The 20,344-nt window shown below is 34.9% G+C and overlaps 1 protein-coding gene across 1 annotated transcript in view; it reads right to left on the bottom strand.

Annotated features, from left to right (window-relative positions):
* Nucleotides 1–18,252: 18,252 nt before the first annotated feature.
* LOC145293015 (uncharacterized) overlaps nt 18,253–20,344 on the bottom strand; it is a 125,075-nt gene continuing 122,983 nt past the window's right edge. The window contains exon 17 of the mRNA XM_080139291.1: nt 18,253–18,764. Within this exon, the coding sequence (XP_079995417.1) occupies nt 18,535–18,764 (230 nt within the window). The 3' untranslated portion in view covers nt 18,253–18,534. The remainder of the gene's footprint in view (nt 18,765–20,344) is intronic.

The following is a 20,344-nucleotide window of genomic DNA, read 5'->3' as shown; positions in this document are numbered from 1 at the left end:
GGACAGTTTCTCTTAAATAACCAACACTTGGGTTTTTTTTTTTTTATTTTATTTTATTTTTTTTTATATATACATAGGCATCACCACTTATCAAGGCCAAGAGGCCACTCGAGGATAAGGGTTAAAGTGTACAGTAACCTTTAGTAGTGTAGATTCGGTAAATTTGTTAACTTATATGGAACAACTCATCAAAAACTTGTTTACATTAGACTTGAAGACAACCATATTGTAGTCAGCTGGAAAGTAGAAAAACAAAGACAATTCCATAGGCGTGCAGTTCTAAGAAAGCTTTGCTCATGGAATCTACACTTAGGTTTAGGCACAGATAAAGAGTGGGGGAAACTAGTGAGTGTTTTCTGCTAGACGGGTGTTTCTTGTGAAAGTTTGGCGAGGGGGGGGGGTCATAGGGATGGAGCTCAGCCGAGCACCTGCCATGAAAATAACGATAAAGCAAACTCGCAACATCTCTTCTGTGAGAAAGAGGTCGCAGGGAAGAGAAAAAGACATCCCCTACAAGGCTACAAAGTCTTTGAACTCTATCAAGGCAGGATAAGTCCTTTCTAGCAGCTCCTGTCCAGATGTGACAACAGTACTCCATCCTTGGACGTACCTGGCTCTTATATAGAGAATTGCATCAGTAGTGATCGATCTACTGGACCGATAGAAGGATCCTACCATTTTTCCAGCGGCCTTGGCAACGGATTTAATGTATGTGTTCCATTTAAGATTAGGACTGACCTTTTACTTCATGCATCAAATCTGTTGCTAAAGTAGCTGGAAAGATGGTTGAATCCTACTACTTGAGAAGGTATCTCACTTTTGACACAATCCTCTACGTGTATAAGTTAAATATATCTTAAAATAGAATACTGTTGTCACATTTGGAGCAACCTTTACTGCCTGTAAAGAAAAAAAAAATCTCCAAATCTAGCATCTCTTTGTGGAACGCAGTATCATGGGGTTGCTTAGCTGATGTTCATTTTCAAATCCAATGTTAACATTCTTTTTGAGTCAATCTTTTAAATCTAATTCAAACCAGTGTTGACCGTTGTTACCGATCCTCATGTTGCACTGTCTTCCTTATAAACTCAGAAACCCTTGTTCTCAAGTTGCCTATTTAACTTGATAAGCAATGACTCATCAGTGTATAATAAAAAAAAAAAAAAAAAAAAAAAAAAATCATCCAATATCTCAAGTCCACCATTTGCCAATGCATGGAGTATTATTGCCATAGGCTCCTTCCTAGACTCTTTAAAAATGAGTTTAAATGTCTGGCACTCTACTCGTTGGTATATGAAAAGTATGACACATCATCAGAGATTATATATTTAACGTTACCTTTTCCTTGTTCAGCAATCACATTTTCTGATTTAAATTTCCAAACTAAAGCAAGTGCATGCTGGTTGTTTTTATATTTTAAATCTATTTGAATTTTTAAAGTTTTACAAATGTGCGTTCAAGTGAATTATTCAATTGAATAATTTTATGTAGATTTACAAATTGTGCCTGTTGGTTTATTTGGGTATAAACTGTTTCGTGTTCAATTTATTTTCCTTTTAAATTAAATATAAAATCTGACTAGTTTTTTTTTCCTAAGAAAATAATTGTGACCCAAAAGATCAACACCATATTTTTTTTTTTTTTTTTTTTTTTTTTTTTTTTTTTTTTTTTTTTAAGATTTAATGGTTAGAAAGACCAGATGAGTGTGAAATTGTTAATAAATATTGGTATTTATTAAAAATTAGCCTGGTGTTGCCCAAGTGTTTGTAGATGTGTTGAGGGGGGGGGGGCTGTAGTAGACAGGCATGAACCCGTGACACAAAGGTGGAAAAGAAAGTGGAGGTGTGTGTAAGGGTGTTGGTTGAGAAAAAAAGGGAAAATTGTGAACACAAGTGATAGGCAGGCAGACTCAAACCTGTGACGCGTTAACTGTTGTGCCCATCAGCAAACCGGAAGTGACGTAGGTTAAGGCTAGAAAAAAAGGTGATGACTTTCAAAAATCAGTGAAAAAAAATTGACCCCTCCCTATAGAAAAGTGCCCAGTTGAGGGTAAAGGAATTGATGTTTTTGGCCAATTTTTCGATGTTTGTCGTTCGAAGGGTCGAACTTCAAAATGATATGGATCTTGTAAAAATCCGTCGCCTCTGTCGAAAGTTTTTGCGAGATACATGCATTTTAGACAGATGAGATTTATATTATAGAGAAGATTGAATTTTTTTTTTTTTTTTTTTTGCCTTCAAATTTTCGAATAGTAAAACTTAAGGAAATTGAACAATTGTTTCAAACAGTGAATTACTTTTTATTACATATGTGTGCGACAGATGCCAAAAAGTTGTAATCGGAAAAACATCATTTTGACTTAACTCCAAACATTTCAAGTCCTATAAACCACCATTGTAGGAGGAAGAAAAACAAAAATGAACTGTCAAATTTCCTGAAGATAAATATTTTACTATTTGAAAACTTGAAAAAAAATTTCAATCTTATTTTTAATAAATACCAATATTTATTTAAAACGATTTCCCACTCGTTTGGTCTTTCTAACCACTAAATCTTAAATTATTAGTGTTTCAAATAGTGAATTATTTTATTTATTCATTGGTTTTATTTTTTAATCATTCTTAGTCTGGCATCTGCTATTATATAGCCGGGGTCATATTTAGAGACAATGGGTACATATAAAATTTGATGAAAGGAGATAGAAGAGAGGCATTTATACATTTTACAGTCTGTGAATCTTATAACATTTCTTCTTACACATATTTTAGAGAGGAGGGTTATCAGTTCTTATGACACAAGGGGGAACAGTCATTATGATAGACAGGGAGACACATTACTTAAGGATGGGGTTTATACACAGTTCATTAATACGATGAGACAATCTATCTATATATCTATAAAAGTGAACGTGTCTGTCTGTCTGTGTACATTTCCCTACGCAATAACTCTGTCAATTTTTAGTCTATAGACTCGAAATTTGAAATACTGGGTACTGAGATTTGGGAAAATCGATGTGACGGGTGTCAGCCAGAAATTTGGCTGTTAAGGGGTCAAATTTCAACGATTTGACCTTCAAGAACTCTACCAAACTCTTCCGACAATTTTGGGTCTAGACACTTGAAATTTTAGATATAGGTTCTTTGAACCTGGATCTAACTTAATAAAGTGATTTGAGCCCGAAACTATAAATTTTAAGGGGTCATAATAGGGGTCAAAGTTTTAAAAAATTAACCATTTTTTTTTTTTTTGCACAGCATACACCTCCAAACACCCGAGCAACGCCGGGCACCCCTGCTAGTGTTCATATAAAGGATGTTTCACATTACCTTCAATTTGGTAGAATCGACTACATGAAGACGCAGTTACAAAATGAGATGTTCCTTTATTACATTCGACCGGTTGCAATGATTTCACATCCAGGAATTCAAAGTTGAATTGCATGTTTGTTTTAACCCTTCGCTTCTAAAGAGGGACCTGTCCGACCCGACTCTCACTGTCTGTCTAAAACCAGCAAACTATATTGAGAATTCATTTCTCCATGACGTCATACGCTTGTCCAAAACGGTGATCGAATTCATGTGGCCTGAACATGCGTGATTCTCACATGTCTGCAGACAAGAATTCTTATTAATCTATTTTCTTTTTTTAAACTAAATAAGGTCATATAGAAAATTAAAAACATTGAAAAAGTAATTCAATGTTTTTAATTTTCTATTGTTCGCTTTCTATATGACCTTATTTTAATTCCGTTTTCATAAAAATTGAATAATTAAATTTCTTTTCAAACATATCTAAACTATTTTATGTGGAAACTGAACAATGGGTAAATTCCGTTTCTGACCCTATTCCTGAACCTTGCTTATGAGGTTTGAATCTTGTCTATCCTATCTCATTTTTACTTGCTTTTCTTACGAGAAAAGGTCTTTTCTTGTAACACTGACATTCTTGGATAACTAAAAATAATCTCTTTACTTCTCCATGATCTAAAAAGAATGCTTTTTAGGTGATTATAGCAGGTAGGACGAGTATATCTCGCTTTCGATTTGAATTGTTTGAAAATGACTTCTACATAGCTACAATATGTGATTGCATAAAAACAAAAATCAAACAGATTGTGAGCTTTATGTATTAAAGCACACCGGTGCAAACAATATGATTTTTGTATCAAAATGTAATCAAATGACAGAATTATAAATCTGAATTAAACCCACAATATTCAGGATGCTGTTGATCAACGGCACCAGGAAGAAATAATATAAAAAAAAAAAAAAAAAAAAAAAAAAAAAAAAAAAAAACCTATTTACTATTACTTCACCTAACAAGGCCAAGAGCCATTCAAGGATACAAGTTAATGAGGCAGAATGATTATCAGCTGAAAGATAAACATGATCAGAGTACTAACGTTGATCAAGGTTATGAACTGTATTTGATTATTTAAACAGAACAAGAATTTAGTGGCTTGTCGGTAAAATCTGCCTTCTTCATAACCTTTGTTTATTTAAATTAAATCCGGACGTTAGCAAAAATAATTTTAATAAGACTTTATGAAACCTCAAAGGTGAACATTTTTTTCTTTTTTTTTTTTTTTTTTTTAATTCCTTCAAATGATTTTCAAGAATGAAAGTATTACCTTTGTCACTGAACTGTTACCATTCCTGTTATCAAGTATTGCATCTTTAAAATAAAATGAGCCATATGTGTGTTTTCATTGCATTGGCTGTGATCGTCCTGCTCATGCCTGATGCAAAGTTGATGTTCAACTCGCTCAGTGCTGCAAAAAAAATTCTCTTCTCTAGCAAAACTACAATCCATCAATTAACTTAATTTTATTTTTTTTATTACAAATGGTACTCTGAAGTTGAATTTCAAACTTGCAAAATGAGATCTTTCATTTCAGCTAAAAAGAAAGTCCAATCTGACATGGCAGACCCTCTGTTTCTATCAAAATCAACTGCTTTCTGGAATGTCCAACTCCAAATGCCAACAGAGGGCTGGCTCTCACTCCTCCCCCTTTCCTACCCATAGGTTTGAATATATCATTTGACTGGAAATCTTACATTCTGCTCTTCCTCAGTGGTCACCATTCAACCACCCAGTAGCTGACTACTTGAGATATCCACTACATGCAGTGTTCATTCAAAAGGATTCATCTGCAATCAATTAAGGAACATTCAAATCTCGAGTAGATTCATCTCTATGATCCCTGTTTGAGACCAACTAAAAGCGATTTCAGTGTAATTTAACTCGACTTTTCAATTTCTTCTCTCCTTCCCTATGTTTTCCTTTGATTGAATATCTATTACTTGCAATGTCTGCTATTTGCATGCACCTCTAAACATGCAGCCTAGTGCATGCTTACATTTCTATTTGAAATGCTGCCTCTTGCAGCATTTCAAATAGCAAGACCAAGTGAAATGCTGCCTCTTGCAGCATTTCACTTGGTCTTGCCGGAAAAGAGCAAACAAATAACCTAGGTATAATTTTGATAAAAAAAAAAAAAAAAATTCAACGGCAAATTTCAACAGTTCATCACTCATATCTATTGTCATTGGTTTCTCTGATATTTTCTTATTAGAATTCTTTCTAGAAGTACATCGAGTACTTACTGGAGGGACCATACGTTACCAGCATCCTAATAAGTGAATTTTGTAGAACAAACTGGATTCAAACTTGGGATAGCCAGTTCGTTAAACACTTCGCTTCTCAATGAAAATCTGATATACTGTTCGTTTACACACAAGTCTATTTTGTCTGTAATTGTTCATTGCACATGTAAGTTTTTTTTTTATTTTTGTTTGTCTACACTCCACTTTTTTCTTTCTCTTAACTATTACTAGTCCTAACTTTATAGTTGTAAATTCATGTACATTTTCTTTTAAAATTCACTTCAGTTTTATTGTATTTAAGTTTTTTTTTAGATCTAAGTTTACATTTTCAACTGCCATTCACCGACTGAAGTTTATTTAGGGTTATCACTTATCAAGGCCTCTCTAGGAGAGATAACACCGTGATGATCAGTAATGATGGAATTTGGGTAGGGTTTAATTACGTAAGAGGAGAGCTCAACCAGATCTTGTTTACATTAAATTTGAAAACTTAGTCAGCTAAGAAGTAGCCTCATGGTATTGTGTTCCACAGACTGACAGTTCTAGAAAAGAAACTGCTTATGGAATTTTCGTTTAGTTTAGGCATAAATAGTAAGGGAGAAATTTTTGTAGCTCGACAAGTATTTATTGCAAAAGTTTTATGTTGAAGATCATAGATTGAAGCTCAGTTGGTTACTTACCATTAAAGTAACGATAGAACCTAGACTTGCAACATCTTTTGTGAAATAGGGAGAAGAAAAGGTGCTTGCCCACTAGATTTCAAAGACTGACTTGTACACTGTCTTAACAGGGTACAAGGACATCTTAGGATGTGGCAACGGTACTCCATCTTGGGGCATATTTGACTCTTGTAGAGGATTGTGTTGGAGTGAGATACTTTCTTGTGTGGTAGAATGATCCAACCGTTTTACCAACTTGGCAACAAATTTGATGTGCATCTTTAATTTCAGGACAGGAGTGAAGGTCAGTTTCAGAAGTTTGTCAAAGTAGGATGTTTCCTCCAAGATGAGTTTAATTAAATAGGGGACAACTATAGATTAGAGTGGTGGTGAAAAGATAGAAGTTTGGTTTTAGATGCATTAAAGGTAGCTAGCCATTTTTTTTATTCCATTGTACCTGCTATCAAGGTTGGAGAGAATTAAAAAGATCTTGATCATTGCCGACCCTTGAAGTGTTACCATAGATATCAGTTACATAAATATAGACAAAAGATCGGAGGGCATGATTTTGAAGATCAGGAAAAGTTGAGCACAGGATCGATCCTTGAGGTAAGCCAGCTTTATATTTCTGCCCATCAATAACCATTTTAATACTCCTATCAGAGGGAAAGGAGTTAATTGTTGATAGGGTATTTCCAGCTATTCTATAGCTGGAAATACTATCAAATGCCTCTTATTTATTTATGTGTGTATGTCATACATGCAGCAAAACTACTGTATCACAGCTCATTAGTGACCTCATCAAATGTCCATTTTACTCCCCCACCAAGAAAATCTCAAGAGCTTTAGTTCTAGAAACAAGGGCATTGTCAATAGATTCACTGATCCCATGATATTACTATCAACTGTTGATCTTGAAGAATGGAAACCATCTTGCTTATCACTGTAGGCTTTTTTTTTTTTTTACTACTACTCAATTTATCACAAACTACAGCAACTTACTCATGGCGCACAAGAGATTGACTGAGATGCAGAAGACGAATCTCTCATATTTTTAAATACTTTGTAGACTTTCAAGGATTTCCAAGATGGAAGGAAGCTTCACTCCTTAAGGCAAGGCCATGTTTAAATAGCTTTGTAAGTATTGGAGCTACAATTGTATTGTTGACAAGGTCAGTTGCTTTGTTGGAATTAAGTTCTTGATAAGTCTAGCAACATCTTTAATAGCTGTCATGCACCGTTAGAATCTCTATAGGCCCCTTGTTTATTTAATTCTGAATCTACTGTTTGCTATGGAATAGGTTCTCAAACACGCCATTACTTTCTCTAGAATTATCAGTACTGCCCTAATCACTACAATTAATCTCTGTGCAGAAACTAGCAAATTCTCAAGCCAATTTCTCCTTTGCTTTTTCATCATAAGCAAAATACAATTCATATATTTTTGCCTCGTCCATTCCTTTTACACAAAAGGCAGGGGGCAACTCACATTCTCAGATTGCACACATCATCCTGGGGTCAAAATGCATCTCCCAGTTAGACTGTTTCCATAATATATATTTTTAAAGAACACCTAACATCTACACTCTTTGATGGGAATGCGTCATGCATTAGTCATGTTGCATACTGGTTTATATAACATGGGTCTATATATTTACGTGTATAATATGTGTGCATACAGGGTGGAGCGATAAATTTGTTGCCATAAAGAAAACAACACTACAGCTTTATTTTAAGTTTTATTGAAAAAAAATCAATTCAGGTAATCTGATTATGTAGTAGAGCTGACATCTTTTCAATGTAGTCGCCTTAAGCCTCAATTACTGCCTCTATACAGGGCTGGAACTGGGAGCATGCCTTTTTCAAAAGCGCTGGCTGGAGCTCGGCAAATACTCAGCAGATGGCTGTGATCAGGCTAGCTTTGGTGTTGTAGGAGTTCCTATCTCGATGTATGACCAAACAAAATAGTCCAGCAAGTTCAGGTAGGGGGAGGAGGAGAGCCAGTGAGAGAAGAGTACAAATTTGCAGCATTCCTTCTGAAGTCAAGCCTGAATCTCTTTGAACTTATGGACCGGCGCCGAGTCCTGCTGCTATGCCCAAGGTTTGCCAGCAGCCACCTGGTCGCACTAGAGGATCAGCACATTCAAGTACACTTTGGTGTTTACTTTCAAGCCAACTTTGAAGATGTGAGGTGACATGATGTGGCCCTTACTTGAAACTACACCAAAGACCATAGCTATGGCCGGAAACTTTTTCATCACCCTGGGCACGTCCCTATTATTCGTGGCAATCCAGTGATACATTTTGAGGGTGCTGGCAATGGTCCTGTTGTCATAACTTGGATCGGTAGAGAGCATGAGTTGTAAAGCGGTGCATCTCCGATCTTGATCATTAAACATTGTCACTTTCAGACATGCTAGAAGGCTGCTATCACTCTTGGGATTTGTGCACATTTGGCCAACTAGTAGATGGTCTGCAACAAAAAAAAAAACAGTTTTCATCAAACAGAAATGGGATCATGTTTTTTCTAGGGCAACAATTTTATTGTTCCACCCCATATTTATAAATGTCTATGCTAGTGGGTATAATGTATATATACATTCAGTTAATATTATGTTATTGTAATTTTTTTTTTTTTTTCTTCATCAAATGGCTATCTGCAGGAAAATGGTTATATGTATAAAGACCATTTACTATGTGGCAATGCATGACATACACTTGGGCACATATCTCCTTCCTCTCGGTTGGTCTATAATTAAAGACTTCTCCCAAAGAAAACACTAAGTTTAAGTTATATTTTTGTATAACTTTATTTCATGGTTACTTATTTTCCATTAAAACTGCCACATGGTGCTGCGGTCGTACTTCTCTCCAGCTTCCAAAACGGAGATATTTTCTGTACGAACTTGTCCGACTCTCCCACCTGACTCAACTCTAAAACTACAACTGTACATGTTTCTAAACTATCTCATTATGTTATTTTTATTTTAGAATTTTCCAATAACTTTTGATAATTTTATCAATTTAAAATTTCGCAACAGCTGAAATCTCTTCTGCAAACCTGCAGAAACTTTCCCAATCTTTTTCAATAATTCTTTTTTTCTTTTTTTACTTACAAATTTTTTCTCCTGTTTGGTCCATCATATTTTATTTGTACAAAGGGGAAGAAATAAGAAAATAGTACAAAAGAAGTGGGTGCTTAGTGAGTGATTTGGATGCTGGAATGAACCGGGAGCAGTTCCTTACACAGGCTCTGACAGGTTTGACTGAGTTCATGAGGGCTGCTTCAATGCAGACTGGTTCACACTTGGGTGATAGATAGGCACACATATGAACAGTGGACAATTGACCTTGAAAGGTGTTTTTTCTTGCAGGGTCTGTGCAAGATAAGTGCTGACTCAGCTTGTTGACTGAAAGGGGTTCCATGGGGACCTTTCTTTACTGTCAACATTATCTTTAATGTTGGACAAAAATTCTAGTATTATGAATCAGTTATAAAATATTATACGGGAAATAGCTTCGTATGCATTTGATGTATCAAATACTGATTTATCGGAGAGGGACCTATGTTTTCAGTGGTGTCCTTTAGTCCAGACTATTGCTAGATAACCATCCATTAGTTTTTCCTGAAATTTTGCCACAAAGTATATTTCATTAAATAAGTGTGCACAGTGAAAAACTTTTTTTACAAAAGTTCTCGTTGCGTCCCCCAGGGGCTCAAAAGAGGTCAAAAATGCCCAAAATGGCCAAAAAATGACACGTTTTGCCCCATGCCTTTCGGTCCATTCAATAGATTTTTTTGAACTTGGCCAAAATGTGAAGCTCATTGTTCTTAAGATAAATCCAGTATGGCTGACTCTGGCAAAATTCTGGTTCGTGTCTCCGGGGACTTTCAGTGCTAAAAACGCCTGTTTTTGTGACTCTTTTTTTCATATTTCTCAATAAAAACTTGATATATCTGACTATATAGTGTTTTTTCACAGTGGTCAACTTAAATATACATGTGTTAAGGCTTAACACTGCACCGTTATCCATTTACACTGGGATTCGGCATCCCCAGGGGCTCAAAAGAGGCCAAAAATTACTTTTTGCCCCATAGCGTTTGATCCATCCATTAGATTTTCCTGAAACTTGCCCAAAATGTGGAGGCCATTGTTCTTAATATAAATCCAGTAAGGGTGACCCTGACAAAATTCTGGTTCGCATCCCTCTGGGACTTTTAGGTCTAAAAACAACATGCCTTTTTGAAGCTCTTTTTTTTTTTTTTTCATATTACTCAAGAACTTGATATATATGTCTATATAGTAATTTTCTATGGTGCTGAATTCAAATATACATGTCTTAAGGTGTGAAACTGCACCATTTTTCAATTTTCACTTGGATTCAGTGTTCCAGGAGCTCAAAAGGGGTCACAAATGTCCCAAAACTGCAAAAAAATGACACTTTTTACCCCGTAACTTTTGCCCCATCCATTAAATTTTTCTGAAACATTGGCCCTTCACACTTCTTGCATTCATCATTTCTTCATTATTTTTTGTGGCGTCATCTCACGTGCGCAGCTTGTTTAGTTTTAAATAGGAATTTAGAATTAAATATTTAGAAATTAGCATTTATATTCTTATAAATTTGTGTTCGGGCTGTTTAAGTATTGTCCAACTCCCAGTTGAGCATAATAAATATCTCCAGTTTTTCTTTTTGTCTATTGACATTCATATTAAAAACCGTTTTTTTCTATTAGTATTTGTATGCTTCTCCCACAAAAGCAAAATGTGACACAAGGTCGTTTTTAATGTGGGGTTAAACCAGCTCCCTGAAAAGAAGGCAAAAGGGGCACTCTGGTTCGGACCAAAAATAATAATTGTCTCAGTATAGAGGGTTCCCTCTTTATTGACTGAGACGAATTACTTTAAGAGTAGCATTGGGACAGATACTACACTTTGGTCTTGGCCCGAAGGCTAAGAACAATAGAAAAAGGCAAGCCTTTCTTCTATTTTTTTTTAAAAAGAAAATACAATGTTATATGGGTCGTAGAATTGCATTCACTAGCAAAAGATTTAGCTAATTTGCATATTCTTTTAAACATTCATTTTAATTAATTCCCTATTAGTTTTTTCGGTTTTTCTCATGGGATGATCATCTTTAGTTAACGATTATGTGTAATTATATTCATGCAGATATTGTACATGATGTATACTTGCATAATATTTGCTTAAAAAGGTTATAGTAAACACACCTCTTTCTATCTATATTTATGTATGCATATATATATATATATATTTATTTATTTAAAAAACATTAGCATACCAAACTCCTGTCAGTTTTTGGTCTACAGACATGAAACTTTATATTTGGGTTTTAGCTGGAGAAAATCGGTACAAAAGTGAAAATTAAAAAAAAAAAAAAAAAAAAAAAAAAAAATTAAATTTGCCAGGTGAAGGTCAAATGACGCCATTACAAATATGCATGCGTTACGTAAGTTATTGGTTCCTGTTTTAATTTTTAGTCTTGCAGCAAACATGTCTCCATAGCTCAGGCATTAACGTCAAAAGAAAAAGTAAATCGTAAACTAAATGTTTTGGTTTCGATTCTCAGTGGTGGTCCACAAGTCTTTTTTTTTTTTTTTTTTTTTTAAATCATAACTATATATTTGGTCCAATATACGAAATCTGCATTAATCAATATCATATTTAGTCATAATTTTACAACCGGGCAATGTCGGGTGGTCTGCTAGTATATAAAAAAGTTAAATTCTTAACACTGGTTATACTGACTCATTGAATGAATTGTTTTTTATTTGTGAGGTTTTGAACAGTGTCTGGTGCTTTTATTTTGAGGTATTTTGTTACTTGGATTCTTATAAATCTAATGCCAAACACAGAAATATTAAAATCTCTAAAGTCATCTTTAATTTTAAGCATGTAAGGTACTTAGGATCCTTGAATACAGAAATGAAAGATGTGGTTAATGACTAATTTGTTTGTAAACCGTTCAATCTGGATGTCTTCAAGTCCAACACAAACAAATTCCTGATGAACCACCCCCTTAAGTAATGACACTTTATCAATTTTCCAATACTATTACTACACTATCCCATTGATTACCGTGCACACAATAACCCTTATCCCCGAGTGGCCCTTGGGCCTTGATAAGTGTTGAACTCCATGTAAAAAAAAAAACAAAAAAACATTGCCGGTAGAATTCAGACAACGAATCAAATTTCTTGGGGATGAAATGTCACTCAACCAAGAGAGATAAAGGGGACATGAAAATTAGTGATGGGGGCTTCTGGTGATTTGGTTTATGAATGAAGTAGGTTAGTGGAAAGTATAAGTGAATAAACAGTGCTTGCATTGAATTGGAGGACTGTCGAAGATAAACAAGGTCCAACCCCATTATTGCTGTTTGTACTGGAATATGATAAAACAGGACAATGCAATATTTGTTGCATATGTTGATATCTGATTAAGTTGGGAGTATGGATAATGCCTCTGGCCCTTTGGGCCAGGTGTCAACTGTAAGTATCTCGAATAATCTTGCCACAATGGACTGAGCAGCTAAGAGACAAATAGGTTGTAGTACTAAGCAAAAGATTATGCTAACTAGTTTGGTCAAGAATTTTGGAGAGGAAGTTTTAACTGAAAGAAAACCAATTGGGCAGTTGGTGTGAAAATCGGTCAAACAAAAAAAGGAGGGAAATATTAATTCTATGACAGGTAAGAAAGAATTGAGGGTTGTGTAAGAAAATGAGGAAAGAAATGCATGATTGATTAAAAAAAAAAAAAATGAAAAACTTGGATGAGCAGCGGGTGAGGGGAAAAAATAATAAACAAATCTTGAATACAATTAATGGTAAAATGTTATGAAGACTGTCGAGATGAGCAGTAAACTGACTTATTTGCTAAAAGAAAAAATACCCCATCGGTGAGGGAAATATTAGCGGTGAGGAGAGACCAACAAACCTCAAAGATTTCAACAAAACTTTAATTTAGTCTTGCCCAGATTTAAATGGTTTAAGATCAAAGTGTAGTATCTGTTCTTCAGATGCTGCACTTCTATTTCTTGTTCTCTTTCGGTGGAGGAGAAATCCTTCACGACTGAGACAATTTTTATTTTTGTACCTTTTCTCCACGTTAAAAAACGACCCTGGTGTCTAACTCTGTCCCGTGGGAAGGCATAGTAAATAGGTACATTCAAAACTTTAATAATTTTGAAGCTGAAACATTTTGGCACTGATTTAGTGGAGTTTCTAAAAATGCAAAAACTACATTCTCACTATTTAAAAAGTGAATTCCGATTTTTCCTCTTTCAACGTATTGTCTTTAAATAGTTAGGAATATCAAAAAATTTCCTTTTTTTTTTTTTTTTTTTTTTTTTTTTAAATAAAAGTATAAATAAAAAAGGAAATTCTGAAGGGAAGGTTAAAACAAAAACTATACTCTAAGACATTTTATTTGGATTTATTTTTCATTTTTTAACTTTTGAATTTTTTTCCTTTTACCTCTGTACAGGTTTTAATAAATTCTTTGCAAGAATTTTTTTGTTTTGGCATGAGAAGGTATGTAATGAAACCAGAGATGTAACAGCAGCTCATGTATGCAAATGACCAAGCCATAGTGAGTTGACGACAGAGCAAAAGAAAAGAGGAGAGATTTAGAACCACGTGGATGGTGACGGTGACCAGGAAGCACACGCCTGTATGAGTTAGTCATATGACCCCATGGTGGCATGAGAGAATGGAAAAGACGTGTCGATGAGTTTTGTTAACCACATGGCAGACAAGAGGAACTAATGCAGGTGTGGTTTGGAAAGTATTGTTAATAAATGCCTTTTATCTCAAACTTTGTTTGCGAACATTAAGTTTTGCTAAAAAAAAACAATAAAAATAAACCAGTGTTTGACTCATAACAAGGAAGGTAATAATTTTCTGAAATTTTAGGTCAATTTAGCAAAACTCAATTTTCAATAATTGTCTCTGAAAACTGTTTTCATTAATAATTTTCTACCTTATTGTTTTTCATAATTTTTGGATATGTTCATTGCTGTGACATGACAATTAAGTAGATACTATTGGTTTTACTTGAAATTCAGTATTTTGATTTTCGCTCTAATAACAAAGACACCTTAAATTTTTTAAACTGTTCTGTACATCAATATACAATCCGTAATAAAATCTATGGAAATTATTTGACTAGATCTAATCTTTCATTAGATGAGCAATCAACAACTTCACTCTCAACCTAATCTATATCTATACAACTATATAAATGCAACTTTGTCTGTGTGTGAGTTTGTTCATTATAGACTCGAAAACGGCTGGACCGATTCTTATGAAATTTCACACAAATGTACTTGGTGTGTCTGGCAGTGTTTTTAGAGTAGCTTTTGCATGAAAATGTTTTCTACAAGTATCAGCAACTGATAATAGCTATGTATTATTGTGCGTATGAAAATGACTGGCCATCTTTCCAGGTTGTTGCTTAGCGACGAGCCAGACTGATGCTGACAACGTATTTATGGAATTGTTCATACTACTAATTCACAGCGCATGCACACAAAACCATTACAGCGTGTTTTCTCTTTATTTTTTTATTTTTATTATTTTTATTTATTTTTTATGACATCGTGTCACATTTTGCTTTTGTGGGGAAGCAAATAAATACTATGGGTACTTGTGCATTTAACGAACCAGACGTAACCCAGCATTTACTCGGCTTTGTCTGACGCATGATGTCAACAGCCGGATAAAACCGAGCGTTGCCGATAAAATAAAAACAACGCTACAACAAAATAACTGTAAAATGAAATTGTAAAATGTAGAAACATCCAAAAATAAATAAGTAAAAAAGCAAAAACCTACTGTTCACTTTTTTTTTAGTAGTATTTTGTTTTGAAAATGTTTTCTGTTTGCAAAATAAATACATATAAAACAAGTTTGTTTTTTTTAAATAATAGTAAATTTTTTGTTTTTTTTGTTTTAGTTTTTAACGAACAAAAACATTTTTTTATTTGTTAAACATGTAATAAAAATTAAAAAGCTTTAAAAGGGGCAATAAAAAAAAGGGGGGGGCAAGGAACAAGGATTCTTCCCCCCCCCCCTTTATTTTTTGCGCTAGAAACAAGGATTTTTTTTTTACCAGAATCCCTGCATAATATATACAAATTTTTTTTCAGGAGGATATATTTTCCTCAGACTTTTGGAGGGCTTCAGACAACAAAGTAGACGTAGCGAATGTGATAGGAAGCTCTTCCTTACCAACCGGGTAGCTTTCGGCTATATGGGTTAATATAGAGTCAAAATGTTGCCTACCAAACTTTTGCCTCCACATAAACTCAATAAGATATGTGTCCAAAAGTTCCGGTTGGTATCGCATTCTCGTTTATTGCGTTGCTTGGCTTCCTTCCACATTCGCTCCACATGATTTGTGGTTGCCTGTGTTATGGGATCAACAAAATTCAGGCTGTGGTTCACCGTCAAATGGTGATACCCCTCTCCTCCCACTTTGTTATAAGCCCTCCAATGACCGTGGTCCCTGGCAAAATGTATTTTTTTGTTAGTGGAAGGAGGGTTTCCACGTTCCTATTTGGTACAGTGACCCAGAAACCCTCCTTTTCGGTGGGGTCGTATCCACCGAAGACCCAGACCGGTGTCAGAAGTCTGCCGACGTATTTTCTGCGGTTAAAAACAGATTCGTCGATTTCTACCGTATGGCCTGCGCCTCCAATCTGCCGGGGATTCCTGCATCACGCAGGAAATTTTTCCAGGCCACAATTGTGTGGCGAGAACATAACCCACATTCTCGATGGAGATTTTTTTCTCAAGGCCATCTCAAATGCCTATAAATATATTAGTTTTATGATACATGCGATAGTTAGTCTCGATTTTTCGAAAAAGATCTCAATCCTGATGGAGGTCCAACGGCGGCATTTTACATTTTGACACTGCCAACCATACCCATCAGAAAGGCTTGTTCTCTTGGCAAGTAAGCAATCCTGGCCGCAGTGGAAACACCTTTTTGCTTCTGCCAACAATTTCCGTTGCTGGCAAAAGTTTAGTACAGCCTCTGAGGTCTGGAGCTGGTTTGCAAGATTTGTAATATTCATATTTTTCGTCGCTTCTTTTTACAAAACTTTTTTTCACCTTCTTCAATTCAGCGTTTTTTACGTTTTAACACTCTTCCAATTGATAGCGAAATTCTCGTCTGCTCGCTTGGTTTTATCCGTCTGTTGACGTCATGCGCCGGACAAAGCTGAGAAAATATTGAGTTACGTCTGGTTCGTTAAATGCACAAGTACCATACTATGTGTGTGTACTCTTAAAGATACCACGTTAATAGAAATAGGTAGAAAGTTTCTGAAAATTAGTAAATAATTGAGTGTCTACTCCTATTAACGTATCTTTTAAAGAAAAAAATTATAGCTCTAGTGGTGCATTATTGAGCTATCTAAATAAGTACTTTGTTATGTATTCATATGTAAAATTATTGTCCCAAGTAGTTAAATTACATATAAACGTGTGCGTGCATGGAAAGCAACAGTAAAAAAGCTATTATTAAATTACTAAGAGCGAGAGAAACAAAAGTTTTAAAAACATTAATACCTGGATAGTATTAATAAAGGTGAAAAATATGTTAACATTTCTATTTTATATTTTTTACCGGGTTTCAAAAGATGAATCAAGAAGTTGTCCAACTGGAGGTCTTCATAATTATCCATGTTTACGAGTGCTTTTTTTGTTACTGTTGTTATTGTTTTCCATAATACCGCTCCTAAATATGTATTGCTTTTTAATTATAATTTTCTTTCTTTTTCACTAATTTTATTTTAATTTTACGTCTGTAAAATAATGACATTTTTTTTTTCTTGCGGCTTTTACAAATCTGAAGATGGTCAACATTTTCCTGAAATCTCATTTTTATTGAATAAACAATGTCATCTTCTATAATATAAATCTCATCTGTCTGTTTAAATGTATGTTTGTATGTATGTATGTCTGCCTAAAACTTTTACAGAGGTGACAGATTTGCACGAGATTAGGATCGTTTTGAAGCTTGACCTTTCGGACGACAAATATCGGAGAATTGGCTAAAAACAATAATTCCCACACCCTCAACTGGGCCCTTTTCTACAGGGAGGGGTCGACTTTTTTCGCCGATATTTTCGAAAGTCACCCCCTCTTTTCGATTGACTAGCCTTAATTTAAGCATCCGTAGCTTACAGTTTGACGATGGATGCAACAGCAAAGACGTCACTTTTTTTTTTTTTTTTTTTCACATTCTTTTCCTCCTTTGGCATGGGTTCGAACCTGCCTACCTACTAACAGTTTTTTTATTTTTTTTTTTTGCTCAACACATACCTCCAAACATCTGAGCAAAGCCGGGCACTCAGGCTAGTATGTGTGTGTGTGTGTGTGTATATATATATATATATATATATATATATATATATATATTAGTGGGGAATGCCCTTTTCTCTTCCTTATAACCTCTTTCTCACAGAAGAGATGTTGCGAGCCTGTCTCTGCTTTATTGTTATTTTCATGGCAAGTGAGCTCCAATCTATAATCCACCTCTGGCCTGACTTTTACAAAAAACACTCGTTTAGTTGAAATCATTATCAATAACCCCCCCCACACACACACACTCTTTAGCTGTATCTAAACCTAAACATAGATTCCATGAACAAAGCTTTCTTAGAAAAGTGGTGACCTTGGAGGATTAAATTTAAACAGTGTAGAGATGTGTGCAAAACAGGAGACTTTGTTGGTTTGGTCACATTGAAAGAATAGATGACAGTTCATTGGGGAAAGTAAAAAAACATGGGAAGTGATGAGGCTGGGCTTGAAAGAGGGATAAAGACCTGGTCATAGATAGGTTAGTTTAGAAGTCAATTTTTTAAAAGCCGTTTAACACAGACCATTATATATAAAAAAAAAAAAAAAAAAAAGCATTAGACCGAATATGATGGTGATTAATAAACAAAAACAATAATATCATTCACATAGCTTATAGAAGCCAATCTTTTATTTTCCATAAAAATAGCAGAAATTGTAATCTTATAGATTATAAAGATTCCTTTCATCCACAAATATTTTAAGTGTCCACATGATTAACTTTCTAAAATTGCTTTTTTTTTTTTTTTTTTTTTTTATATATATCTTGGATTTGAATTTTATTGCTTTTTTTAATTCCAACCCATTAAAAAAACATTTAAAATATTTAAATTATAGAATTTTAATTAGTTGTGAAATTTCATTAAAACTTAATGGATTTTTACATGATGGATCTCAAACTGATTAGTAAAGCATAAAAGGTGACAATGACGTAAAGCGAACTTAGCAGTTGTCGTTTTGCTCCAGAAATCATCGCCGGAGTAAATAATCGACAAGAGTGGCAGCAAATCTTTTCACGGATTTCGTTGTTGGTGATGCATTGACTTGCAAGTTGATGCTCTTTAGCCAACCGCGAACATTGCTTCGGCTCTCGATCTCCATATTCGCAACCTGAAAGAAAGATAACAAAGAAAATGTTTTTCATCTGAATCGGGTGAGATAGTAACAATGAAGTAGATAACACGGAATGACGACTTTGGTGTGCCATCTAGTCAATTTCCTAGCACCACTTCCACTTGTGGATGTTGGCAACCTTCACGTGATTCCACATACTTGCACCAAATTCCTCAAAAAAAAGAATCTGTCGGAAACTGATGGCAACAACAGAATCGAGATGCTTAAAGATGTATGATGCTGGTGCATATGAATTGGCTTTGCTGAAATATTTCTGTTCCATCGTGACAATGCTGGATCTCTGTGCTTGGTTTACAGGTAATTTCACTGAATGTGCTCTCACAAACTTAACTGCACTTACATCCCTGACTAGCAGCAAACTCCCACCCTTTTACTGCAGAGTTCCCTAGATACCAGAAAGCTTATGCTAAGCTGAATTGTTGTATTCGCAAGGTATGCTGATGCTGCCACGGCATTTTATTGAAGCATTCTTTTATGCTATTTTATTATGCTTGCTTTTTTGACTTTACTTTATTGAAGTTTTTTTAGGTGCATCAATGGGTGTTTTACTAGGACCCCTGCTTCTCGTATACATTCTTATGTTGTAAATGGTATAAAGACATGGCAGATACTGCTAAGTCTGCTGCAAAGAAGGCAAGTTCTCTCTATCAAGCTAGAACACTTCTCACACCTGCCAGTATTTTATATCACTAGAAAGCAAGTATTCAACCATACATAGAGTATTGTTACCACATCCGGGCTGGGACCGTAGACCAACCACTAGTTTCTCCCTCTTGAAAAGGGTTCAAAAATGAATTTCCAGCCCCTGTCTCCATCACCACAAAGTACCTCTGTGCTTGTTTTACAAGTACTTCCATGTAATGTGCTCTAATAAACTTGCTGCACTTATATCTCCAACTAGCAGCAAAATCCCACCCCTTTACAGCAGGTATCCCTAGATACCAGAAAACTTACACTAAGTTGAACTGTTGTATTAGCACGGTATGCTGATGCTGCCATGGCATTTTATTGAAGTGCTGTTTTGTGCTACTAGCTTCGTTTGCTTTTGTTTTCTATTTCAGAATGTAGTGACTGTTTGTGCATTTCCTGCATTACCTACTTGACAGTGTTATCTTAATATATGTGGAGAGAAGGAGAATAATTTTTTGACATTAAATATTAGGCCTTTGAGCTCTTTTAATCCATTTATATTTTGTACTGCATGAATTCATGATTTTCATTATGGATGTTAGCAACCTCCATGTAATTTTTTGCTGTAAATCCCTGAAAGAATCAGAGGAAACTATTTCCAACAACAGAACCTAACCAAAGAACACATACGATGCTAATCCATACAATTTACGTTACTTTAACTTGAATCAGCTACTAAAGCTGGATAACTTCTGCTGTAAAACAAACTTTATACATTTATCTCTCTTTCTTATATATATATATATATATATATATATATATATATATGGCTCATTCCATGTCAAATCGACAGGGGGTAAAACCATGTCCGACACAGATTTTTTTCAAATTTGCTACACTTATAGATCGTCATGAAAGGAATTGAA

The sequence above is a fragment of the Euprymna scolopes genome, chromosome 14 (assembly GCF_053919585.1).
Source record: "Euprymna scolopes isolate OS-2025 chromosome 14, ASM5391958v1, whole genome shotgun sequence".
Lineage (NCBI taxonomy): Eukaryota > Metazoa > Mollusca > Cephalopoda > Sepiida > Sepiolidae > Euprymna > Euprymna scolopes.
The sequence above is the reverse complement of the archived record's forward strand: the minus strand, read 5'-3'. Positions and strand labels throughout refer to the sequence as shown.